This window comes from Musca autumnalis, unplaced genomic scaffold (assembly GCF_047663935.1).
Source record: "Musca autumnalis isolate F117 unplaced genomic scaffold, ASM4766393v1 scaffold_3, whole genome shotgun sequence".
NCBI classification, from domain to species: domain Eukaryota; kingdom Metazoa; phylum Arthropoda; class Insecta; order Diptera; family Muscidae; genus Musca; species Musca autumnalis.
In genome coordinates this window covers 236,229,499-236,257,191 of record NW_027411866.1, presented here as the reverse complement: position 1 = coordinate 236,257,191, position 27,693 = coordinate 236,229,499, and the positions used below count along the sequence as shown (strand labels likewise).

Below are 27,693 nucleotides of genomic sequence, written 5' to 3'. Positions count from 1 at the left end.
TTTTCCAATTTTTAAGGTATCTATATCCGCGGTTTTAGTAGATGAATTCGATCGCGGAAGGCTTCATTAGAACCGTCGCGTAAAAAAACTAAATTCACGCGAGTTTCAAAGGAAATTGAAGGACAGTTGTAAATTTTACACGAAAAACCCCGAAATTCCGGCTTCAAAATGTCAGCATCAATTTTAGGTGGATGCAGTGGATATATCGAAAAATCAAACACAGCTATCTTATTGCCCATGGAGTATACTGTGATTCATTCTTTGGGAATAGGTCTATAAAATGTAAGGTTAAGCCAGAAATCGCATGGAAACATAAAAAAAACTTGTTGGCTTCAACCCAACCCATTTTTCTACATTGAGGCCAACACAGCTTCCACGAAAATAAATTTTAATGGTCGACATTATGGGATCCCTGCTAAAACACTTCATTTTAAAGAATTGTTGTCATACTTTATAGAATATGTTAACAGTTCGCGAATTCTGAAAGGGTGAAACTCGGATTCATCAATTGCAAAACGTTTTTGTTATTTACCATATATGTACACAAAAACAAGCATATCTACACTGAGGTGACTGGTTGGAATACAGATGTATGTTTCCGGGTCAATTCGGTGTCAAAGAACCCTCCGCTATGGAATTGTGTAAAATAATCGTTTATCCTATTTCTGTTTAACCGACTCTTGTTTAATCCATATGTTCAGGAATATGATTGTTTTCACAGGTATGCTTCGGCCACCAACGTACACAGAAGGGAAAATGTTAAAAAAGTGTATGTAAAAATTTAATTTGGGTGGGGGTTAGTGTACGGACCTCCTAAAACCACAATGCGTAAGTCCCTGTGTTCGGCAGAGAAGTCTGATATGATATAATAATTGTTCCACAAACTTCCCTGGCGGGATGTTGAAAAGTGTTTGATGTTGACTGGCCGGGGAATCGAACCCACGACCTTCAGCGTGCAAGGCGGGTGTGCATACCATTGCACCACGCGGCACCCAGTCTTATATGATAAAGACCGTAAATCAGATACAAAAACGAAGGAAACATCAACGGTCCGGTGTAATTCGGCGGCAATACATTCCCTATTCAACATTACCCCGGAACATTGATGCTTGCTGCAACTATATGTTGTGTTTTAAACTAGGTCCACCCAATTTCTAAGTTCAAAATACAATTCAGTTTTTCTTGGTTGCGTCCATAAATTGTTGATTGCTGATTATCGTCTCGTGCGGATTAAGTACATTCAAATTTTCTCGTTTTGTTCTGCAGCAATAAGTACCTTTAATTTTAATGCATTCGCGCTGTAGAACAATGATGCAGAGCCAAATCCGTTTCGTGACCACAAACCACAAGTAATTTCTCTTTGTTTCCCACTTTTTGGAAATAGAATGGAAGAAAATAGTCTCCGACCATACGCACATTTTCTAATTTGCCCCTTAATCATCAAATGGAAGAATAGTGACTGGAGGATATGACTAGTATTTTGTACATGTCTGGCCGGACTTTTTATTTCGAATTATATTATGATTGGATTACTAATGATTTAGGTATGGACTCACCGATGTTATTTTGTCATGTTCCGTTTTAGGGTCCTGGAGTACGTAATTGTTGCGAATACTTTACTTGTTTAAACATTTTGTAAATATGGTTCGCCCTTTTGAATATAAATAGCAATGAGGTCTTCCTTTCGAAAAATTAGCACTACTTTCTGTCGGTCTTACAGTCGATTATGGGGTTTTCGTTCCGACTTCTCTTTTCTCTCATCAGTGTCACATATTTAATTATTAAAAGATGACTGATGTGTTGGAGAAAACTTGTACCTGCTTGAAATACTGTGGGTATGAGAGCCAACTCTAGGAAGAAAACAGAATTATGTCTGGCTGTAACTCCGAATTTATGCAACTTCTTCTCCTTTGATAACACTGTGCGACACGAAAAAAATTAACCACATTCTGACACCATAGCGTGATAGAAGACGAAAAATAAGAGGACACGTGTCTCGTCGTTTTTCCCTGTTACTTCGAATTTCGCGGTTATGGGCCCCCAAAGACCTGAGGCGTTGATGTCAAAAGGGACCATTTTGTCAGGCTGATATCTTCTAAACCGCTAAGAATTTTGGTTTACTCGTGGACGCAAAGTTGTAGCTCTCATCTTAAAAATCCATTCAACCTTATCTTCAAGGTCAAAATCGTTAAGGTCAAGTTTCCGTTATAATTTTTTCTCAGATTTTTTCATACAGATATTAAACCGATCAAAATTGAATCAAACAACCAACTACAAAAATTTACCTTAGATCTCAATAAACAACTTTCTAGAACATACAAACCCTGTAGAAATGGTTCTTAAAGATCAAAATAGCAAAACAAATGCAATTTTTATTTTCTTTTTTCGGTTTCTGCTCCATAGAAATTAAACCATTTAAAATTCAAGAAAACATTCAACCACAAAAATGTAGCGGATATATCAGTATACAACTTTGTGGAACATCAGTGCCCACTACGAACTGTTCTTAAAGGTCAAAATAGCAAAAAACTTTAGAAAATATTCGATTTTTATACTTTTTTTTCCGATTCTGGTCCATAGATACGGAACCGTTCAAATTTCAAGAATACAAGCAACTACAAAAATGTACCTAAGATCTCAGTTAACAACTTTCTAGAACATATGAACATTCTAGGAGCGGCACTTTGATTCAATTTTGATCGGTTTGATATCTGTAGCCCAAAATCTGTAAAAAAATTATAACGGAAACTTGACCTTAACGATTTTGACATTGAAGATAAGGTTGAATGGATTTTATGTCTTCACAATTATTATTCTTTAAGATGAGAGCTACAACTTTGCCTCCACGAGTAAACCAAAATTCTTAGCGGTTTAAAAGATATGAGCCTGACAAAATGGTCCTTTTTGACATCAAGGCCTCAGGTCTTTGGGGGCCCATAACCGCGAAATTAGAAGTAACAGGGAAAAACGCCGAGACACGTGTCTTCTTATTTTTCGTCTTCCATTACGCTGCGGTGTCAGAAGGTGAATTCGTATGTGTTCTAACTTAAGAAATTACTTTTAAATTTTCAACAGAAACTCAAATTTTAAATATTTGAGCCTAGATATTTTTATGAATATTGCAACAAATTATCAAATAATTGCATTTCAAACTTTTCTTTTTCTTCAAACTACACCGCAACTATAGGACGGCATCTTGTTCCGCTTCTTTGTTACATAACCACAATTATGTAATTAACATTTTTATGTTCACGTTTTACTTTTTTTTATGATCTTTTCTAAGGCTTCCCTCCATAGTTGTATAACACACATAAATTGCAAAATTATTGATTTCTTTCTTGGTGTTTTATTTTTGCTGTTTCTTGTTACTCTTCTTTTTTTAATTTAATATGCCTTCAAAATGTGCCAAAGAAAGAAACACATAACAAGAAATAACTTTGTTTGTAACTTAATTCTTGGAAGAGAGTCTAAGGTATCATCCATCCATCCTCAACCTCACCGGCGTATCCCAACATCTTTATCACACTCACATCGCATCACATCCCGTCAAAAACCATAATCATGAAAGAAACTAACAACGAAATTGCTTGTGGCCAAAGAAGAAGACTTAACTATGAAATTTAATTAAACAAAGTGTCTATACAATTACACCTAGCCGCACAGTCTAGTTTGTGGTGTGCTGTGATGTTGAGTTGAGTTGTGTCGAAGGAAAGAAAGAAGTCTATTTTATTTGTGGCTCACCCAGATTAAAACAAAATTGTGAGACTATGAAGGACATTATTTGTCAAAATGATGTATCATTATTTTATATTTTCATTTCCACACAATTTGTTTGTGAAAATTGTTACAAATAGATATATCAACCAACCACCTGTTTGTCAGGTAGGTGGTGCTTTAGTATTTTTAAGGTTTGTTATTTTGAGGGATTTAGTTTACGGAAGTTTTGAGTGGGTGTTTTACTTTGGAACTTTGAGGATTTATTATTAAAATTGGATGAACACATATGTAAGATAAATATAGGAAATAGAAATATTTTAGCTAGTTCCCATGTCCGAGGAGTCACTGCCACTTCTGCCACTTCTGCCCATTCTGTAACTATAATTTCTCTACTGCATCAACTACTGTTGTCAACATTGTTGCCCATAAAATGGAGAGCCTTACATAGTTCAATCTATTTTTGATTGATTATTTTGTAGCTGTTAACATTTATTGCAGTCATTTGGTTGACTCAAGAGTTGCCATACTTTATTCACCTAGGGATATTCTTGTGTCTTCTGACTCTTTGAGTAGTTCGTTCGACACTATAAACTTAAACTGTAAATTTGTAGGGTTACTGATGTTCAGCCACAAACCACAAGTATTTTCTCTTTGTTTCCCACTGTTTGAAAATAGAGTGGTAGAAAATAGACAATGATTAAATAAAACACTCATTTTCTGATCAGCCTTTTAATCACATAGCTTGAGGATATGAATATTCAAACCTGTCAGAATGCTGCCATGAGAACTGCAACAGTGTGCCTGCCGCCTCATGTCTTCAGTGGACCATCTGCATGAGGGGACAAAGATTCTTCCGGTACAGCAAACAATGGCTTGTTTTTGTTGCAGTACTTGCTCGAGTGTTGCCGTGAGATAGGATCCCCACACCCAGGCATGTCAGTTAGAATTCTCATGATCTAGAAAGAGAAGTCCAACGTTACAAGAGAGAACCCCTACATCAACAAATGTATCAATTTAATTCAATTTATTAATCAAAAAACACCAACTCCATCGAAGCAGCCACATTCCTAGTACTGGAGCTAAACCATAGTCAGGTTAAGCAGAAAGCGGAATCAACTTATTCCGTTACAATAACAACAACTAATTCCGTTACTTGGTAAGGTGTCGTTTGTCTTTGGGATCAGGCCATTTCCTCTGAATACTACTCTGTACGGTCTCTGCACAAAGTCATTGAAATCGTAGAATTTATGAGCCTGAGGAGCATCAAGGTCGCCCCGTTCGAGGAAACAAAGCTCCCCCTCACCTGTTCTTGCAACATAGTCATGGTTACAACGTTTTGCGAAAGGGTCGTACAAGAAGCAGAGTCAGTTGCTTGTGCTTGGGTAGTGGTGCTTAATTTGTAAATACCGCTGATAAATAGCTGTTTCTTATGTTACATGTCCCTCTAAAATATCGCTTTTAGAGGGCTATTACCGCCTGGTGCTAGAGAACTTCAATGTTCACCATCAGCTTTGACATTCAGTCCTAGGTAATGTAAATGATATCTCCAACAAGGGGCTCCTACAAAACAGATGTTCGACAGTCTCTATTTCCTCCGCATCTTCACATAGTCTGCAGTAGTCAATGCCGCTGTCATAAAATTTTGAGTTTAGAGATCTCACTCTACAGTGGACTGTTATAAGTCCCATCGCGATTTTCATCCCTAACTTATCAAGTGAGAGGAGGGACGCCGTTCTTTGACGAGATACCACTGGCCAGAATGCCGTGGATGCTCTACAACCAGGTTCCAATAGCCATATTTGATGTGCGCTCTAATTAAAGATCTCACGTAGTTTGCCGATGTAGTAGCACATCGGTGGCCGGACGGTTTCATCAACTGATAAGTCGATAGACTTAGGGCCACCCCGAGCTAATTCATCTGCTGCCTCCTTATCTATAATGTTACTGTTACCCGGAACCCAACATAGCTTTACGATATCGTGTATGTCATGCAGAGCATATGTCAGATAAATGGCCGCCGCCACAGTTTATTGTCACTTGAGCCCTTTTTATTGCATTTTCTATCAATTCGGCCAAAACTTCCGGCGATAGGTCCTCACATTCTTGACGGATACTGTCTTTAAGAGCTGAAAGTGTCTGAGGCTTGTTGACATAAACCCGCGACTTCAAAAAGCCCCACAAAAAAGTCGCGGTCAAATCAGGCGATCTTGCTGGCCAGTGCAAATCGCCAAAGTCACCGACCGATTATTGGTCAAATAAATAGTCACCAATATTCAGCGTTCTGGAGCAGTGTAGCGTAACATTGTTTATTAACGTGTATTTCGCATGTGTTTACTACACAAATGTCAAAACAGAACTGACATTAGGGGCCAATCGCAAAATTTATAGCATTTTCTGATAGCAGGATTACTTTTGCGTCACCTTGTAGTTACGGCTTGTAATAACCGGAAAGTAACTAAAGGGTGTTTTTTTTAAGCCCGATAGAACTTGAAATTGTAAAAAATAACACAAAAAATTAAATTGTAATCAAATTTTTTTTTATTCGAAAGATCAATACGTGACATTAACATTTGAAAATAATTTCGGGCATATGGGCACCGCTGCTGTTCTTGACGAAGTGCATTCTGGACGTCCAATTTTTGGCCACATTTTCGAGCACTGCTGGCCGTATGTCACGAATAACACGAACAATGCTGGCCTCCAAGGCATCAATTATTGCTGGTTTATCAGCATAAACCAGTGACTTCACGTAGCCCAACAGGACATAATCGAGAGGTGTCAAATCGCACGACCTTGGAGGCCAATTGACAGGTCCACTTCTCGAAATCAACTTATCGCCAAATTTTGATTTCAATAAGTCGATGGTGCATACGGTGCATTTTTCTGGATGTAATGGAGTCTGTAGGGTCTCTTGTGGATTGGTCTCACTCCATATGCGGCAATTTTGCTTATTAACAAACCCGAATAGCTTGTTCAGATGGACGATTGTGTACGCCATACAAATGACGAAGTCGTCTATAAGTTGCGCGAATCGACGACTGATTTTCAAAGTAAATTTGAATAATTTCGTAGCGTTGTTCAAGAGTGAGTATATTCATGATGATTTGTCGGAGTATACTGAAACAAATAAAAAAAAGTCTCATCAAAATTTAATTTTTTGTGTTACTTTTTACAATTTAAAGTTCTATATAGCTTAAAAAAACTCCCTTTACTTATTCGTTAAATTTTAGTGACAAAAATTAACTGCTGATTTCTGGTTACATGCCCTTGTTAAAATAATGTGTTGATAGGTCGATTTGTAATGATTTTTATACCCTCAGCCTTTAGGCTAAAGAGGGTATTTACACTTTGATAAGACCAAAAATGTGCCTCATCGAAATAATGGTTTTAGACCCCAAGTATGTTTGTACGATATCAGTTTCAGAAAATTTTGAGAAGATCTAGCAATGTCCGTCCGTCTGGTGCGCACGATAACTCTCGAACGGATCAATCGATTCGGTTCAAATTTTGGGTATTGATATATTTTGTCCAAATTCGATTTAAGCTCGAAGATGCGCCATATAGGTCCACTCCCTCAGGTACCTCCCCCACAAATGTTCAAAAATTGTCGCAAAATTTGTGCGCACGATAAATCTTGTAGGGAATAACCGATTTGGTCCATACTTTGCACATCGTGTAATTTCTACCAAACTTAGATGAGGTTCCAATATGGACTCAGTCGGTCCACTCCTTCGGGTACCTCCCACACAAAATTTCGGAAAAGTTCAGTTTAGGACCTGGTCTCGAATCGCTTTGGTTTTTGTTTCTGCAAGTTGTATTCGCTGTCCTCTATACGACGCTGTAAGTTTCATTAGGGGCAAGTCCATACTTCCTGAGAAAATAGCCTGAAAGTTACAAAAAACACTATGACACCGTGTTTAGTGGTTGGAGCGCAAGATAATTCTCGAACGGATCTGCCGATTCGGTCCAAAATTTGGCTTTCGTAATATTATGTCAAAACTTAGTTCAAGTTCAAAGATGGATTATATCGGTCCACTCCTTCCGGTACCTCCCCCACAAAAGTTCGAGAAAGTTCGGAAACTTTGTGCGTACGATAACTCTTGAAGGGAATAACCGATTTGGTCCATACTTTGCACATTATGAAATTAGACTTAGATGAGGTTCCAATATGGACTTAATCGGTAAACTCCTTGGAGTACCTCCCACACAAAATTTCGGAAAAGTTCAGTTTAGGACCTGCTCTCGAATCGCCTTGGTTTTTTTTGTAACATCGTGTATTCACTGTCCCCTATACGAAGGTACAAGTTTCTTCAGGGGCAAGTCCACACTTCCTGAAAAAATAGCCTGAAAGTTGAAAAACAAACCCTATGACACCATGTTTATGGGTGGAAGCGCAAGATAATTCTCGAACGGAAATGCCGATTCCGGCCAAAATTTGGCCTTCGTAATATTGTTTCCACACTTACTTTAAGTTCGTAGATAAGCCATATCGGTCCACTCCTTCAGGTACCTACCCCACAAAAGTTTAAAAATATTCGGAAAAATTGTGCGCACGATAAATCTTGATGGGAGTGACCGATTTGGTCCATACTTTACACATTATCATAATATCTACCAGATATAGATCAGGTTCGAATATGGACTATATTTGTCCACTCCATCCCGTACCTCCCACACACAATTTTGGATAAGTTCACTTTAAGACCTGCTATTGAATCACTTTGATTTTTGTTGAAGCAACTTACATTCGCTGCCTCAATTACGATGGTAAAAGTTGTTTCAGGGGCAAGTCCATACTTCTTGAGAAAACAGCCCGAAGGGTGTAAAAACCCCCTATGGCACCCCCATGGTCTATGTCGGTCCATTCCTTTAAGTACCTTTTCCGCAAAATTTTTGAACTTTAATCCTAATCAACATTTTTGTCGGTTCATACGACCAAAATTTTGAAACCCCCTTAATACATAAGTTTTTTGTGTAAAAAGTGTTTCAATTTGCACAGGCAAATTGTCGGCAAAGCCGACTGATACTTTTTTACTTGTTTTTGCTGGGATTGTTCTTATCCGATAACTCCTTCCTGTGTACCTCCTCCACAAAAGTTAAAAGTTTAAGCTCGAAAATGGACCATATCACAATTTTTATTTAGGTACAGTTTAAATCCTCTTCGGGTATTCTTTGAAAATTTTTACCGAAGGTACTCTTTGTGGTCCTGTTTACAGCGATATTGGGGGTTATTCTAAACGTAAATTCCCCGTGAGTTCTCTCACTCTCTCCTTTAAGTTGAAACGGCGGAAAGACAAAACTGAGAGTATTTTCATTCAGCATCAACCCATTATGTTTTTCGTGAGTAAGTCCATGCTTTCTGACATAGTGGTCCAACACAGGGGTGTCAATGTGGTGGTTTTCCCGCTACTTGTGGTGATTTTTGGCGTACAAAAACCACTGTTTTAGCAGGGATTTCAACTGTTTTGAGGTAAAAATCGCTACAGACCCATGGTATGTGGTATATAACGATTTTTAGCCCAGAATAGTCGGCACCTCTGGTCCAAAACCTGTTAAGTTATACGGTGACCAACTAAAAGGACTGGAGTGCGCGCTAGCTATGGAAAAGAAATGAGTCCCAAAATAAGATCCACTTCCAAAATGGACTATGTCGGTCAATTTCTTTAGGTTCCTCCTCAGCAACACTTTTGAGCTTTAATCCAAATCCATATTCAAATATCCAGAAAGGGCCACACAATTCTAGAAACCCCCCTAAATACAAACATTTTGGTGAAAAGGATTTTTGTTGTGTATCCGGATGTTCAATTTAAAGTTTAAAGTTTCAATTTACACAGGCTGAGGGTATATCTTTGTCGACAAAGCCGACTTTTTTTACTTAGACACCCTATTTCTAATACAAAAAAAAAAAAATCCTTTTTTTATTGTGTGTCAGGATAATCATGTTCGCTCTCTCAATATTTCTAAAGACATTGTCAAAAATTACTCTAATTTTCTGCACGAAAAATTCCATAGTTAAACTTTCACTTTTGTTGCCGTTACTTAAAGAGATGAACTAACAAACAGCCAACACAACCATAACAGGTTTTTTGTAATAAAAATTTGCTTATATAGTTCGTAGTTCTTAGTTAGCTAGGTAAACATGACTGAAAGCAAGGAGTAGAATGGCAGAATGAATAGTTTTATCACACACACACACTCACTTACAATTTCCGTGGGGTATGTGTTGTGGTTCTTCCTTCTTGTTTTTTCTATAACTCTCATTTTCTCCCCAACTGCACATTCTACTAATCTAACGACATAACTAACAACCTAACCCCTATAGCCCATTCATTACCCACTGTCACCGCCATCACCACCACCACCCACCCACTCATAATGGTTTAACCTCAGACAAACGTTTTCATGTTAATAATATTGCATGCATGAATATTTCTCATTTGGGTCGGTCGTTCGTTCGTCGTACGTTCTTTTTGTTGTTGCTGTTTTGTTATGTTATGCGAAATTCTTAGTTTTTTGGGTGACTTGCGTATTGACGAGGGGATGAGTTTGGGGCAATGCATTGGGTTGAATCATGAGGGTGTTTAAGGTCTATGACTCCCCTCGCTTTGCTGCCTTGTCTTTAATTGCAAAATTTAAGATGTCACGAATGTAAAAAAGTGGAATGTTTTTTCTTAATTCCTAATAATTCAGCTGTTGTATGCTGTCTCTTGCAAATGTGATTGGAATGAGGGTATATTAAGTTTGGTAATAACATAACCATAAAAGTCACATATGACTCCTGAGTTAGGAGGCCGATCGTTCCAAATTTGAAAATATTTTTTTTACAATTTCAAACCCAAACACAATATTGTATTTTGACACCAAAATTTCTAGCCACCTGGTATTTTTGGGTGACCTGGTGGTATTGTGGTTCAGGGACCAAAACCTTAACGTAACAAACAACTTGCTTAAGTTTTTATTTATTTCACTTTCAGTTCTAAATAAATTCCTATACGTCACATATCGACGGCGACCATTTATTCCACATGGCATTTGTTGTGTGTAAATCAAAAGAATGACGTGTTCATTCCTCCCCGACATTGTTCTCTTTGTGGAATTCAGTTCAATTTCTGTTGTCTTTGCTTTTTGTTTAGTTTTATTTTTAGCTATTTGTTTAACGAATAGTTGACTAAACTCCTTGTTGTGTGAGCGTTTTTTTTTATTGTATAGTGTATCTTTTTTTTTGGTCTAAGACATTTTCACGCTTTTTTGCTATTTCGTTCATTCATTCAATCAGTCAGCCAGTCACTTGTTCATTCATTCATTCATTGTAAACTTGTCCCACTTTTCATCAAGTGGTTCTTTTGTGTGTTTCGGAAATGAAGGACATACTTTAGCTTTTTTGAGTATCATTTTTGTTTTTATTCAGCAAAAGAAAAAGAAGAAGACGACGAAGTGGTTTGTTTGTTGGTTTCTTGCTTGCCTGGAATGTCTGTCTGCGTTATTATATTATGCTGGAGAGCAGAGGGAGGGAAGGCTTTAATACATTTATTTGCCACAAAATGCCATCAATTCTGATGCAAATTGAGCTAAGTAATACAATTTAGAGATTCATGAATCGGAGCATTTTGTTTATTTTATGAGTGGAGCTATTTTAATTAAATTAACATTTTTTAAACGTTTTCAACAGGTCGACCATACACTTGATTTATTTAGGAATATGTTTTCAAGGGGCAAGATGGAGGAGGCGATTATGTTCTTCATGGGTAAGAACATGAAGGCCTTCTTGGAGTACTATTCTTTCGACAGATGATGAGGAGGGGATTATGTTCTTCATGCTTAAGCACATGAAGGCCTTCTTGGAGTACTACTCTTTCGACAGATAATGCATTTTGGCCTTTCTTTATATCGACACCTCCAAATAATAGTATGCTAAGTCTAAAAAGTGAGTTTTGCAGGAGAAGCTCTCAAAGTTTGGAAATTTTTTTGAACTTCAGTACTATGCTAAGTCAATATTTGCTTATAACTTCTGTTCGGATTGACCGATCATTACCAAAATTAGAAAGAATTTAAGTTAAAGGACGTTCGACACCTCCAAATAATAGTTTGCTAATTCTGAAAAGCGAGTTTTGCAGGACAAGCTCTAAAAGTTTGGAAATTTCTTTAACCTTCAGTACAATGCTAAGTAAATATTTGTTTATAACTTCTGTTCGGATCGTCCGATCATTACCAAAATTTGACAGAATTTAAGTTAAAGGACGTTAAATATAAAAATGTAAAGAACTTGAAAACATGCTAAGTCGACTTAGCATACTATTGTTTGGAGGCGTCGATATAAAGACCTGTCGATCTTTTATTTGCAAAAAAAATCCTATGTTCTATATGTTGGTCGGCAGTCTTTTATTGAAGATCAGTGGGTATTTTATATGAAGATCCGTTGGTCTTTTATAAGATCTTAATATTGAAGATCTGTTGGTCTGAAGGTCTTCCACATATGAACATCTACTAGTCTTCGATATGAAGACTTGTTTTTCTTGCCTATAAAGGCCTTTTGTTTTCTATATGAAGACCTGTCGGTACGCCTCATAAAGACCTGTCAGTTCTCCATATGAAGACTTGTTGGTCTTCTTTCTATATGAAGATCTTTTGAACTTCTATATGAAGACCTGTTGGTTTCCAATATGAAGACAAGTCTGACTTCCTGAAGGTCCTCCATGTGAAGACCTATATTCCGTATGAAGACCTGTCGGGTTTCGAGATGAAGTCCTGTCGGCCTTCAATATGAAAATCAGCCTTTAAATTGCAACTGCAGAGAGACAAAACTCACGGGGAGTTTACATTCATGATCGGCCTGTATCTGAATACCTATCCGTCATCTACGAATATCTTTCGATCATCTATATGGTCGGTCTTCCATATGAAGTCCTATTGGTTTCCTTTATGAAGGAAGACCTGTCTGTCTTCTATGTGAAGACTTGTCCGTCTTCCATATAAAGACCTGTCCGTCATCTACATGAAGACCAGTCGGTCATCGATAAGGGGTTCATAGAGGTCTTCTATATAAAGACTTGCAATCTTCTCTATGAGGACCTCTTAGTCTTTTGTTTGGTTGGAGACCTGTCGGTCTTCTGTATGATATTCCATATTAAAAAAAAAAAAATATCTTTGAATGCTGTTTGGTCTTCCAGTTGTTTACTGTGGAGACTGATTTGTCTTCGTATAGGAATATATGTTTTTTAGACTGTCCACTCACGTTATGATCCGTACAGAGCATTAAGTTTTTTTTTACAGATTTCCCTCCTCCGCTTGCCATTTCTCCAATTTGCAATTTTTGCCTTCTGCTCTCACCGTCCGTTTGCCTATGGATTCGGTACTTTGCTGACCAAACTAACGTGTTTGTTGTTGTAACCGTGTTTTTTATTATATGTTCGTATGCACAATGTCGTCGATCTTTGCCCTATAGGAGTTTAGACGATTGCACCATACCGAGCGTAGTTGAGCCAAAACTATTCTGGTTTGTCGTCGCAGCTGACGCTCCTCAAACATGCTTGATATGCCTGTTGATCTAGGAGTTCTCTCCTGTATCGTTGGTCCTCTTCTTCTAGATCATAACAATCCTCTTTGACATGCCTGAGTGGGCGGGGCCTATCCACCATATGGTGATTGGGATGGCTCTCACGACAACACCCGAGCAAGTACTGCAACGAAGGCATGTCATTGTGTTGCTATACTCGAAGAATATTTGTCTCCTCTGTAGATGGCCCCCTAAAGACATGAGGAGGTACCATGTTGCAGTTCTCAGGGCGGCATTCTGACTAGTTTGAATATTTTTCCATCGCGTCTCACATAGATTCACGGACGAAGGTGGCGCCGCAAAGCTTTCCACAGACCGACCTATTGCGTTATATGTGGTCAACGAGGTTTCTTTATCTGCAGCCCTAGTTTGCCGGCTAGGGACTTGATGACATTGTTCCTACATATAAGCTTGTGGATTGCGCGGACGACATGAACATAATGTCGAATCGTCTACCATCGACCACGACATTCAACTTTGATCACACCTCTTTCGCTCATGTGGTGAACAGAGTGACCGCGTGGAAAAGGTGTATTATCAGACAAATAAAAGTTGAGCCTTTACCAGGGAGGTTACCTGGCGCCAAGATCGTACAATCACCTGCATACGTTACGATCTCAACACCGTCTGAAAGGGAAGTCAAGCGCCACCATCATCACTTCTATCACCAGGCTTTTCCTAATTGAGTCCTCGACAAATATGTATGTGTGGAGATGGCGTGCAGCGCTGCTGTTGTGCTGTGCTGCTTACGTAACTCCTGCTAATAATCGGCAACTGGATAGCAATTTCTGACGCTGAGGAGCACTAAAGCCTGAAGGGTCTTTGCCATTGGCGACAAAGGCTAAATCAGTCTGTACTATTCAATTTTGCAGGCATCCCGGCGCATGCAGCTATTTCAGCATTACCATGGAGATTCCATCAGTGTCCAACGCTTTGGATGATTTAGCGTTCCTGATTACATTCGCAACATCATCCATAGTAAATTGTGGTGAATCATCCTCGGTAGGAAGAGATATAATGCAACGTAGTACTCTTCTCTTCACCCTGTCACTCCCCGAGGTGCTCGAAAAACTTTCGATTGAAATAATTTGTGCACCTCTTGGGATCAGTCAGAATAACGGTGTCAACGTGACTGAGGTCCTGTCTTCCTTTTTCCAAGGTTCGAGAGTATATTAGTCGTTGCCCACAATTTAATTTTTCCGGCTCCAATGTTCAGATGATTTAAACGCTTGTTTCGCTTATGCTCATCGACCAACCTGTTAACTTCAAGTGTCAGCTCCCTGACTTTGGGGTCACTGAGATTTACACCACGAAGCTCATCACGCTCATTTGCTAAACTCATCGCCTCCGCTGGGAAGTTTGGTCTCACTTCGGGTATTCGACCAGCTGGTATATGGCGAGCGGTCTTCTGTCTTCTTGTATTCTATATGAAGACCTATCGAACTTCCATATGAAGACCTGTCGTTCATCTATATAAAGACCTGTTATACCTCTCGGTTTTTCATTTGAAGACCTGTCGATCTTCTGCATGAAGACCTATCGATCTTCTATATGAAGACCTATCTGTCTTCTGCATAAAGGCCTGTCGGCCTTTTAGACTTCAATCTGAAGACTTGTTTGTCTCCCCTCCCAGAGGTCGCCAAGTCCAAGCCTAGGCTATAACAAGAAAGCATGTGATTTCTTTAACAGTTTTTGACTGTGGAGACCGATTCGACTTCTTATCAGAGCACACTAGTTTATCAGACTGACCATTTACCTTAAGATCTTTACAGTTCGTGGACGTTTTACCCAGGTTTCCCTACTGCGCTTGCATCAGATATAGATGCACACCATTTCTCGAATTGGTCATTATGGGAACGCATTCGATTTTTGGCTTCGATCTTCTAAATAAAGAACTATCCGTCTTCTATATGAAGACCTGTCGGTCTTCCATATGAAGACCTATCTGTCTTCTATATGAAGACCTGTCGGTCTTCTATATGAAGACCTGTCGGTCTTCTATATGAAGACGTATCGATCTTCTATATGAAGAACAGTTGGATTTACTTGGAGGATCTGTAGGTTCTTTGTATGAAGATTTTTCGGTCTTCGGTATGATCTTCCATATGAACAATTTTTGGTTTTGAGGCTGTTTAGTATTCCATGTATGGTCCTCCATATATGGCCTCCTATATCAAGGGATTTTCGTATTCAATATGAAACCCTTTTGAAATTCTATGGGAAGACCTTTTTAGACTTCAATCTGAAGACTTGTTTGTCTCCCCCTCCCAGAGTTAGCAAATTCCAAGGTTTTAACGACTTCCTATCAGAGCACACTAGTTTCTCAGACTGACAACTTACCTAAGGACCGTTACAGTTCGTGGACCTTTTTGTCAGGTTTCCGCTCCTACTCTTGCATCTCTCTTGGGAACGCATTCGATTTTTGGCTGTGCTCTTTTGCCATTTTTTACGACGTCTGATCTACATATTTCTTCTAGCCTTTTTCCAAATAAGCTCACACAAATTTGTACTTCTAGTTTTTTTTTATTTCTGGGGGATGCGTTTTTCATATGCCTGCTTCCTTCAACTTTCTATAATTTCTATACATATAATATATCATATGCCGGAACAAATAAATATATTCATAACGTTTACTCTCTCATTTCAGGTCCATTTACTAAGCAAGTGATAACCACATTAAATCTAACTAATCCATCGGATCAAAGTATTTTATTTAAAATAAAAACAACCGCTCCAAAACGTTACTGTGTACGTCCAAATTTTGGCGTTATTCGAGCACATGAATCAGCTTCAGTTGAAAGTGAGTATTTGAACATCATCAACATATTCAGGCTTATTCTGAATGTAAACTCCTCCTGATTTTTGTCTCTCTCGTTTAACTTGAAGGATAAAGTCAGAAAATTTACGGGGAATTCATTGTCTGAATAAGGCTGATTGTTCCTCATTTCATCTCTTACCATTTTCATCTTTCTCTCCATTACAGTTTGCTTACAACCCTTCAATTTCGATCCATTCGAAAAGAATAAACACAAGTTTATGGTCCAAAGTGTTTTATTGCCAGGAATTGAAAATGAGGATAGCTCGACCTTTTTCAATATTGTAAATATTGGCATCACTTATTTTTATCATTTTTTCTTATGAATATTAATGAGTCTTTGTCTTCCAGTGGAAGGAGTTGCCACCAGAAAATTTCATGGATGCAAAATTGAAGTGCGTCTTTGAAATACCCGCTGAAGATAATCGCGGTGACACATCGGCTGCTGTTAAAGTTGTTAAAACTGAGCAATCGTCCTCACCTCCTCAAGTTAAAGCTGAAGAAAAGGTAAATATAACAAATACAGAATTCTGTACGGTTTTGGCGACCTTTAACTGCACAAAACAGGCACAGGAGTGGTAAAGCTATTGTACGATGTACATATCCCTTATTTTTATTATAAATAACATTGTATTAGGTCACCAAAAGGGGTTTGGAAGTTTCCAGCATACATTTTTAGGTATTTGTGGGATCGGTATCATAAAAAGCTGGCCAAATTATTCCTCTCTCAGTCTAAAAAATATTTCTTTTTATATTGCAAGAATACCTTTTTCTTGAGGGTCCATTACCGAGAGAAGTATGGATAATAGCAAACACCACACGGACTACTAAAAACTTTAGTGCAAGAGGTGTACGAAGGAGTGACCTTTTGGAACTCATATTTCAGGAAGTATTGGCTTCACGTATCAAAAAAAGCACGATCCGAGAAATTTAAATTTTGCAGTGAATGTACTTGAGGAATTGTACCGTCATTCTTTATATCCTTTATCGCTCCAATCAGCCATTTTAGTTGGTCAGGATAGGATTTTTAGAGCCCTTGGGCCCACGAAAGGACTACCTTTGATAAAAATTTTCAAACCAATACTCGGACAGTCTTTAAACGGCACATAAACAACGGCACATAAACGAACTTGATTTATTTATTTATTTATTTATTAATTTATTGAAACATTTTGTAAAGTAAGCCTTTTAAGGCCAATAAATTTTACAATATTCATAAAAAGAGAAGAAGAAGATTTAAGTTTCAATCTCTCCTTTTCATAGTTATGGGGAATACCTTCGGTGAAATTTCTTAATTTTCCTCCAGCCCATAGGTACCCAAAGATATTACCTAGGAACTTTATGAACTTTTGGAAAAAAATACAATGTGCAAAGTTTCGGCCAAGACGATATTCGCTTCCAGAACCTTTGTGCTTCTCAGTGTTTTTGGTTTGGGTTTTTGAGCTTATGGATCAATATTCAAAACGTGTCCCGGACCTTTTAACTGAATTTTTTTGACAAATTTGTGTGGCAGCTACTCGAGGCGATGGTGGTTTCGGCCAAATCGGATTTTAGTTAGTCCAAATAGGGAATTTTATAGCTTTTCGGGCATTACCTCATGGAGTAAGGGCTTGGCTCCGAAAAAATTGAACCATCCTAATAGACGCAAAAATAACGTGTTGCAAGAAACGATACGAAACATGCTCCGAATGAGTGTACCAAAATGGCCCACCTTCGAACTTAATATATGTTTGGATGCAATATTATTATCGTAGGGATTGTATTCGAGTTCTTTCGAGATTTATCGTATGCGCCAGCCAGACAGAGAAACGGCCGACACAGCAGTTTTTGAAAGTTGCCCAACCTCAGAATGGATTCCGCAAAATGCTCAGCACCACAAGAACATTACACGCCATATCCACACATATCAGTCAAGGTCTGAATCAGAACAAGCTGTGTGTCAAATCGTGATGGTGCGTTTGACTTATCAAAAGCCTTTGATACCGTAAAGCAATCCACGCTGTTTGACGACAACACTCCGGCCAAGTATGAAACGTTGCATAATCAGTCAATATGTGTGGACGCCAGTCGTACGTGGAATTCAGGAACATGAACCACGTACAGTGAAACAGTGAGTTTTCCAAGGTGGGTGATATCTCCGGAACTGTCTAACCTCTATCTCTCCTATTAGCATTGAGATCGTAACTATGCGGACGATTGTACGATCTTGGAGTCAGGTAACTTCCCTGATGTCATTTGAGAAAGACTGAACTCCTAGTTGACCGCTCTTACGTCTTTTTCCGCGCGAGGAATATGCAAATACCCGCCAGTAATTCTACGGCCACTCTGTTCGCCATATTACCACTCTGTTCACCATATACCCCGAATTCTAGGAGTCACATTCGACAGTAAGTTCACGTCGTCCGCGCATGTCACAGCTACCTGCGACAAGCTGAAATATGGGAACAAGGTCCTCATGTCCATAACTGGCAGCACTTGGGGTGCAGATAAACACATCTGTCCACTGTCTGAAACAGCTGGATGAGCCTGGAGTGGAGTATCTCACTAAAGTTCTCAACCTGTCGCTAGCCACCCTTATTGTTCCCGAAGTCTAGAAAATGGGCAGGGTGGTCCCGCTACTGAAGCCAGGCAAGGATGCCAGCAAAGGTGAATCGTACAGGCCGATTTCGCCTTTGTCACCTGTAGCGAAGACCCTTGAGGCCTTAGTCCTCCCCAGCATTAGAAATAGCTATCAAGTTGCCGATCATCAGCATGGATTCCGTAAGCAGCACAGCACGAAACAGTGCTGCACGCCATCTCCACACATATTTGTCGAGGACTCAACCAGGAGCGGCCGTGTGATGGAACAGTGATGGTGGCGCTTGACTTATCAAAAGCCTTTGATACTGTCAAGCAGCACTCCACGCTGTTCGAGGACATCGAGCAGACAACCCTCCGGCCAAGTCTGAAACGTTGGATAATCAACTATATGTGTGGTCGCCAGTCGTATGTGGAGTTCAGGAACAAGAAATCCAAGCCCCGTAGAGTGAAACAGGGATTTCCACAAGGAGGGGGTGATATCTCCGGAACTGTTTAACCTCTACCTTTCGTGTATTCCGCCCTCTCCAGACGGCATTGAGATCGTAACGTATGCGGATGATTGTACGATCCTGGCGTCAGGTACATATCCTGATGACATCTGTGAGAGACTGAACTCCTATTTAACCGATCTTACCACCTTTTTCCACGCGAGGAATATGCAGATATCCGCCACTAAATCGACGGCCACTCTGTTCACCACATGGACGGCGCAGTATAGAAGAGAGTTGAATATCAGGGTCGATGGTAGCAGAATTCCGACCACAAACTACCCCAAAATTCTAGGGTCGAATGTGACCCCTAGAATTTTGGGGCGCCGTCCATGTGGTGAACAGAGTGGCCGTCGATTTAGTGGCGGATATCCGCATATTCCTCGCGGACGACTTTCACGTCGTCAGCGCATGCCACAACTATCTGCGATAAACTGAAATGTAGAAACCAGGTCCTCAAGTCCCTAGCCGGCAGCACTTGGGGTGCAGATAAAGAAACCTTGTTGACCACGTATAAAGCGATAGGTCGGTCGGTGGTAAGCTATGCGGCGCCAGTCTGGTCCCCGAATTTATGTGACACGCAGTGGGATAAGATTCAAATTTGTCAGAACGCCGCCCTGAGAACAGCAACATGGTGCCTCCTCAAATGTACAGTGGACCATCTACATGAGGAGGCAAAGATCCTTCCAGTACGACAACATAATGAGATGCTATCGTTGCAGTACTTGCTCGGGTGTTACCGTGAGAGCCATCCCAATCACCATCTGCTGGCCACTGATACACCCAGGCATATAAAGAAGGATATTCATGCTCTAGAGACGACGGTTCAACAATATAGGATAGAACCTCTAGATCAACAGGCATATCAGGCAGGTTTGAACAGCATTCACACGGACACAGTTGCTAAGATCATAAGCAATTATTGTGTGAATGCAGTCATCGGAGCACATCCCCCATCTATCGCAGCTGAAGAGCGTCAGCTGCCACGACAAACCAGAGTAGTTTTGGCTCAATTACGCTCGGGATATTGCAGTCGCCTAAATTCCTATTGGGCGGGAATCGATCGCACCGTGCCCAGTATGCGGCATGGGCCCGCACGATACTAAGCACCTATTCAACTGCCCCGCCAAGCCTACTCATCTGACTTCAGTGGATCTGTGGTTACATCACATCGAAGTAGCCAACTTCCTGGAACTGGAGATAGACCCAGAGCCAGATTGAACAACTACAACTGTTACAACAACAAACTCGGTAGGTTTAGATCAATTAAGATCCGGACGATGCCCAACACGATACCCAACACATGCATTGCGTATGGATTAAGACCATACGACACGCTGCATCTGTTTAGCTGCCCAGCTAACCCAACTCCTACTTATTTATGGACGCAGCCAGTCCAGGGTGTTGAATTTTTCCATCTGGTCACAGACGAACCAAATAACTGAATAAAATGTACGAAGTGACATATTTGTTGCTACAACAACAGACGGACTTGGTTTAATCGACTCCAAATTGTCTGAAACGGATTTCATCTAAAGGCTGAGATGAAAATCACATTGTGAATTGTTGTATTTAATCATTGCTGAGAAGTCGAATATTTTTTTAAGTTATACTGCAAGGTCCGTATATATTTATTAAAAGAAGTCCTAGGAGCAGAAGGACATCCAGGATTTTGTGATAATCTTTTGCTCTTGTAATATAGTTTATAAAGTATAAAGGTTAGAGAGAGGGGCTTTGGCTGAAAACAAAAGTATATTAATAAGTAGGTTTTCCATATAGTTAGATATATCATTCTACACAGTACCTGCATCTGTCGTTTTTCAAATATTTTTTCTTTTTCATATATTTATACTTATCTATATTTCTTTATCTTTGCTATTTTAGCAGACTTCAAATTTGGATACTTCTGAACAATCGGAATCGCTTACGAATGAGCTCAGACAGTTGCGTGAGGAGAACAGCAAATTGAGAAAAGAAAATCTTGATCTTAAGGTAAGATATTCAAATCAGACTCATTTCTGGAAATAGAAGTGAACAGCGAATGAATTCAAAATGGATTGATTTACAATTTAGTGGAATTTCAAAACTGTCTTAGGTTAAGATTTGTTGTTACAATTCATTTTTAACCTATGTTTTTTTCTTTCTATATTTTTTTAGGAACAAGTTATTCGAGTTCGATCCACAGTAACCAAACTCACGGACGGTGAAGCCTATGCTCCTTTTATGGCTGAAAAGCAAATTCCCATGTTTTATATAGCGCTTGCTTTTGCCGCTGCAATTTTCGGTATTCTATTCGGCAAATTTATACTCTGAACAACTAATTAGAGATATAACAACCACAACAACAACAACCAACAAACAAACAACAAAAGTGTTATGTTTTTCTTTTTGTCTTTTGCTAGCAGTTCAGAAACAAAACAAAACAACAACAAAGCTGCATATTATATAATACACGAAAACTATAAAAAATAATAAGAAAAAAAAAACTAAAAACTAAAACAAAAAATACAACAAATATAAGGAAGAAAAAAAAAACAACAAAAAACAATCTGCAAAAAACAGATGTGAATTCAAATTCGTTTAGAAGAAGAACAAAAAACCAGAAAGGCGGCAAAGTAATGACTAGTAATAAAAAGAAACTGGAAACCGGCAATCAGGACATTGCTTGTAAAAACACACTTCTCTCATATAGTATTTGAAAATGTTTTCAAAATAGTCAACGTAAAGGATACATTCATTTTAACATTGCTATCCCTACACTTCCATTCAATTGCTGTTGCCGCTTTTTTAATTTTTATTAAATTTTGTTTTAAATTTTTCTTTCCTTTTTAGAAGCTCTCTCTCTCTCTACCTCCAAAATCTTAATATCTTATTTTTATATAAATCTTATTGTTTGTTTCCACGTTGGTCACATGAAGCGTATCCATTCATTTTTGTTCCGTTACTCCAAGCATTTACTCTAGTTATTCCGTTTAAATCTCAAAACAATAAAACTTGAGCTTACAAAAACAAAACTATGTACTAATAATAAAACATCAAAACAACAACAACAACATAAAAAGTAAATGAAAGAAATGTTATCATAAAAAACAACAACAAAGAAATCAAACACCCAGTTGGCCAATCAGTTAATCAATGTGAAAAAGTCTTAATATTCAATTTATCTTGGTCTAATCGGAAAAGAAATTGTTATTTTGCCTCCTAGTATCGTATGGATTGAACTTTATCCCATAGATGCCATGCACATGGATTTCAAATTATCATGGAGTTTGGAGCTATTGAATTAAGAAACATGATTTAGTTTTGAAGTACAAAGTTGTGGTAATGCTACTAGACAAGTGAGGAAAAATTCGAATTACAAATGAAATATTTCAAATTTTAAATCTGATGAAATTCGAAACATTTTAGCTGTAATTTGCAACATTTTTGTATTGAATTAAATTCGTAATTCGATACAAAAATGTGTCATTTTTCCGAATTTCAAATGGAATAATTCAAATTTTAAGTGGAAAAATTCAAATTACAAATGAAATATTTCAAATTTCAAATCTGATGAAATTCGAAACATTTTAGCTGTAATTTGAAACATTTTTGTATTGAATTAAATTCGTAATTCGATACAAAAATGTGCCATTTTTCCGAATTTCAAATGGAATAATTCAAATTTTAAGTGGAAAAATTCGAATTACAAATGAAATATTTCAAATTTTAAATCTGATGAAATTCGAAACATTTTAGCTGTAATTTGAAACATTTTTGTATTGAATTAAATTCGTAATTCGATACAAAAATGTGTCATTTTTCCGAATTTCAAATGGAATAATTCTAATTTTAAGTGGAAAAATTCGAATTACAAATGAAATATTTCAAATTTCAAATCTGATGAAATTCGAAACATTTTAGCTGTAATTTAAAACATTTTTGTATTGAATTAAATTCGTAATTCGATACAAAAATGTGTCATTTTTCCGAATTTCAAATGGAATAATTCAAATTTTAAGTGGAAAAATTCGAATTACAAATGAAATATTTCAAATTTCAAATCTGATGAAATTCGAAACATTTTAGCTGTAATTTGAAACATTTTTGTATTGAATTAAATTCGTAATTCGATACAAAAATGTGTAATTTTTCCGAATTTCAAATGGAATAATTCAAATTTTAAGTGGAAAAATTCGAATTACAAATGAAATATTTAAAATTTTAAATCTGATGAAATTCGAAACATTTTAGCTGTAATTTGCAACACTTTTCCGAATTTCAAATGGAATAATTCAAATTTTAAGTGGAAAAATTCGAATTACAAATGAAATATTTCAAATTTCAAATCTGATGAAATTCGAAACATTTTAGCTGTAATTTGAAACATTTTTGTATTGAATTAAATTCGTAATTCGATACAAAAATGTGTAATTTTTCCGAATTTCAAATGGAATAATTCAAATTTTAAGTGGAAAAATTCGAATTACAAATGAAATATTTCAAATTTTAAATCTGATGAAATTCGAAACATTTTAGCTGTAATTTGCAACATTTTTGTATTGAATTAAATTCGTGATTCGATACAAAAATGTGTCATTTTTCCAAATTTCAAATGGAATAATTCAAATTTTAAGTGGAAAAATTCGAATTACAAATGAAATATTTAAAATTTTAAATCTGATGAAATTCGAAACATTTTAGCTGTAATTTGCAACACTTTTCCGAATTTCAAATGGAATAATTCAAATTTTAAGTGGAAAAATTCGAATTACAAATGAAATATTTCAAATTTCAAATCTGATGAAATTCGAAACATTTTAGCTGTAATTTGAAACATTTTTGTATTGAATTAAATTCGTAATTCGATACAAAAATGTGTAATTTTTCCGAATTTCAAATGGAATAATTCAAATTTTAAGTGGAAAAATTCGAATTACAAATGAAATATTTCAAATTTTAAATCTGATGAAATTCGAAACATTTTAGCTGTAATTTGCAACATTTTTGTATTGAATTAAATTCGTGATTCGATACAAAAATGTGTCATTTTTCCAAATTTCAAATGGAATAATTCAAATTTTAAGTGGAAAAATTCGAATTACAAATGAAATATTTCAAATTTTAAATCTGATGAAATTCGAAACATTTTATTTGCATTTTGCAACATTTTTGTATTGAATGAAATTCGTAATTCGATACAAAAATGTGTCATTTTTCCGAATTTCAAATGGAATAATTCAAATTTTAAGTGGAAAAATTCGAATTACAAATGTTGCAAATTTTAAATCTAAACGAATTAAAATAGGAATTATCAATTAACAATTGAAAAAGGTGTAGATGGCTTTACTTAAAATTGTCCAAAAAGTGAGGTTATACCTACATTTCTAAAATTTATAGTAACACAGCGCAATTTGCACTTCGATTTCCAAAACCTCAATAATTCCTAATAAACTTTCGATTCTCTGATGTGAATTTTCTTTGATAGTTCGTAATAAACCCGATCTCTTGCACTGCAAATTGTCTGTAGTCCCTTTACAGATGATTGTCCTCTTAAGGAACTATGAAATTGCATTAAATTATATAAAATGGACAAGAAGACACAGAGGTAGGCGGATGTTTAGGGACAATTTTGGGCTAGTGGCACCTGGTCAATATGAATTTTTAAAGGATACATTACTCAATCCGGTACTTTGGTTTTCAATTCCCTTCATTTAGATATTAAGAAAAATTATTGGACGTCTTCATCTTGAAAAATTCATCTCAATCGCTTATAGAAGGTATTCTCTATAGAAAACTCCACAGAATAACTCCCATTCTGAATGAAAAATTCCCAGTAGTTTTCTCACTTTCTCCTTTAAGTTGAAACGGCAGGGAGGCAAAATTATATAAAGAACAATAGCAACAACAATTCCAGTGTGGGAATTATGTACCTAGAGGAGACATTCAAATCCTCTCGAGTTTACTCTAAATATAAAAATAAATGGAGGTCACGGTGGTATGCAGAAGTTTTGTACTCCAACAAGAAATCACTTTCTTCCATATTTTTGGTATATTTTTTGTATTTCGGGGTTATGAAAAAACTTCTTTAAATGTTCTGTTCGACATGGGGTTCCGATTTGTCTCGTATTCGTAAAAGTGTACCATATCATTACCCATAAAATAGAATCGGCCTGAACTTAAATAAGTTTCCTTTTGTCTCTAGAAAAATGTGATCTTTAACGTGATCTAAACGTATTTTGCCAACAACAAATTTTTTTTCGACATCACTCCTCGACTGCATAAAGTCCGAAATCTCTACAATAAGTATCAACAACTATATGATTGTTCCTTTAATTTATAGCTCCATTCTCTTAATCCAAACATGGTCATCATCATCTTGGTCAAGTAGTACTAAAATAGGGGGGTTTGTTTGTTTGGAAAAAATATTGTTTTACCATTCAATACTTGTTTTTATTATTGTTCAATTTTAAGCTGCTTTGTTTCCTTAATCTCTCTCTGAATATCTATTATGTTAAGGTGTATTTTTTATTATTTAATTTTTCTCTTTTTTTATTTCTTCACTTTTGGTATAAAAGGTTAATGTTTGTTTGCTGCTTATGTTTTTCCCTTCATTTTGTATTTTTTGCATTTCATTCATATAAAATATAAATAATTTATTATTCTTTTTTAAATGTAATTTATGCTGCTGGACATTTAAAAACAAAAGAAAAAATAAAACGAAAATATTTAGATTTTAAAAATAATATTTTGTTTTTGGCTTTTAAATTTCGTATTTTAGTTATTAATTTTAAACAAATACATAACATAAAAAATAAAATAAATCAAATTAAAATAAAAAAAATATAAATAAAACCGAACGAAAAACTGTGTGTAATTAAGTAAATTTCCATTTCAAAGTTGCAAACAAGATAAAATAGCAAAATGACAAAAACCAACAACAACACTTGCGCATACATACTAAAAAAACAACAACAACAAACAAAATACACAACAATAACAAAACTTAAAAATAATTAAAAAAACTCAAGCAAATAAAGCATGTTTAATTTTGTTTTGTTAAATCATTGTGAAGCTAAACAAAACAACTTAAAAAGATAAACCAACAAAATCACTATAAAAAAGTAACTACAATATAAAAAAAAATAATACAACACCTCTTCACCACAGGGGTGTTCGTTCGTCCTTATTATACTCGTCGTCGAAATGTCATTTTTTGTTTTTTTTTTTATATAAGTAGAATTGACTGCTTTTTTGTCTCAGAAGATTATTATTTAAATGTTTCTTTTCTCTCTCTTTTTGGTTTCGTTTTTCTGTTTACACAGCGCTCTAAATAAACGAAAATAATTCATTTGAAAGCAACAACAAGAAAAATTTATTAGTAATACAAAAAAAGGAAATATGAGAAAATAAATAAAAGAAAACAAATATTTAAGATTTTCTTGTAATTATGTACGAAAAATATTTAAATGAAATATAATAATACAAATAAAAAGAAGAAAACGAATAAAAAACATTTTGTTGTGCAGTTCTTCATTTTTTTTATTCATTTGAAGTTTGGCGGGGTTTTAGCGTCCAAGTGACTTTGTTTACAACTATGTATTATGAAACATCAAGGAAGACAATCCGGATCTACTGTGGAACAACCTAAAAACTACTATAAACACAGTAACTAAAAGCATCCTGGGAAACCGATCAATGGCAAGAACTGAAGACTGGATAACAGACGAAATTCGAGAACTTCGGGAAGAAAGAAGTAGACATAAAAATAAAAATTATGAAAGGTACTGGGAAATAAATAAAGAAATAAGATCGGCAATCCGCGCAGCAAAAAATGACCAACTAAATAGAAAATGTCAAGAAATTGAATTTCTACAGTCCATACATGACGACTTTAACCTACATAAAAAGATAAAGGAATCTGCGGGGACGTATGGAAGAAAGACAAGTGCAATTATATTTAATGATAATAATGAAGCAGTGTTTGATATGGAGGGAAGGAAGGCTATATGGAAAGATTATATAGAAAAACTTTTCACGTATGAGCAGCGAGCACCTCTTGAGAATAATATAAGCAATTATCTAGTTGGATCATCAATAACAAGATTAGAAGTAGAACGCGCCGTACAAACTCTAGAAGATAAAAAAGCCACAGGACCAGATGAAATACCCTCTGAAGTCTTATAGCTAATAGATTCCAGCAATAAAGAACTCCTCATCACCCTTTTCAACCATGTATACGACACTGGACAATATCCAGAAGATTGGCTCAAATCTACCTTCATAGCCATTCCCAAGAAAAACAATGCAAAACGATGTTGTGAATTCAGATTAATAAGTTTAATGACTCACGTACTGAAAGTATTCCTAAAAATAATACATCAACGAATATATAGCAAGTGCGAACATGCTATGAGAAAAACGCAGTTTGGGTTTAAGGAAGGGATGGGTACCCGAGAAGCTTTATTCTGTTTACAAGTCTTAGTCCAGAAATGCAGAGAAGCCCAAAAAGATGTTTTCATCTGCTTCATCGATTATGAGAAAGCCTTCGATACGGTTAA

The 27,693-nt window shown here is 36.7% G+C and overlaps 1 protein-coding gene across 3 annotated transcripts in view; it reads left to right on the top strand.

Moving 5' to 3' along the window:
- Vap33 (VAMP-associated protein 33kDa) overlaps nt 1–26,646 on the top strand; it is a 38,598-nt gene extending 11,952 nt beyond the window's left edge. For 2 of the 3 annotated variants that reach the window (XM_073977272.1, XM_073977271.1), the window contains 5 exons: nt 15,918–16,070; nt 16,254–16,369; nt 16,437–16,592; nt 21,038–21,145; nt 21,311–26,646. In XM_073977272.1, coding sequence (XP_073833373.1) covers nt 15,918–16,070; nt 16,254–16,369; nt 16,437–16,592; nt 21,038–21,145; nt 21,311–21,466 — 689 coding nt within the window. In that variant the 3' untranslated portion in view covers nt 21,467–26,646. The remainder of the gene's footprint in view (nt 1–15,917; nt 16,071–16,253; nt 16,370–16,436; nt 16,593–21,037; nt 21,146–21,310) is intronic. The other variant, XM_073977273.1, reaches the window with a different exon arrangement.
- Nucleotides 26,647–27,693: the final 1,047 nt, after the last annotated feature.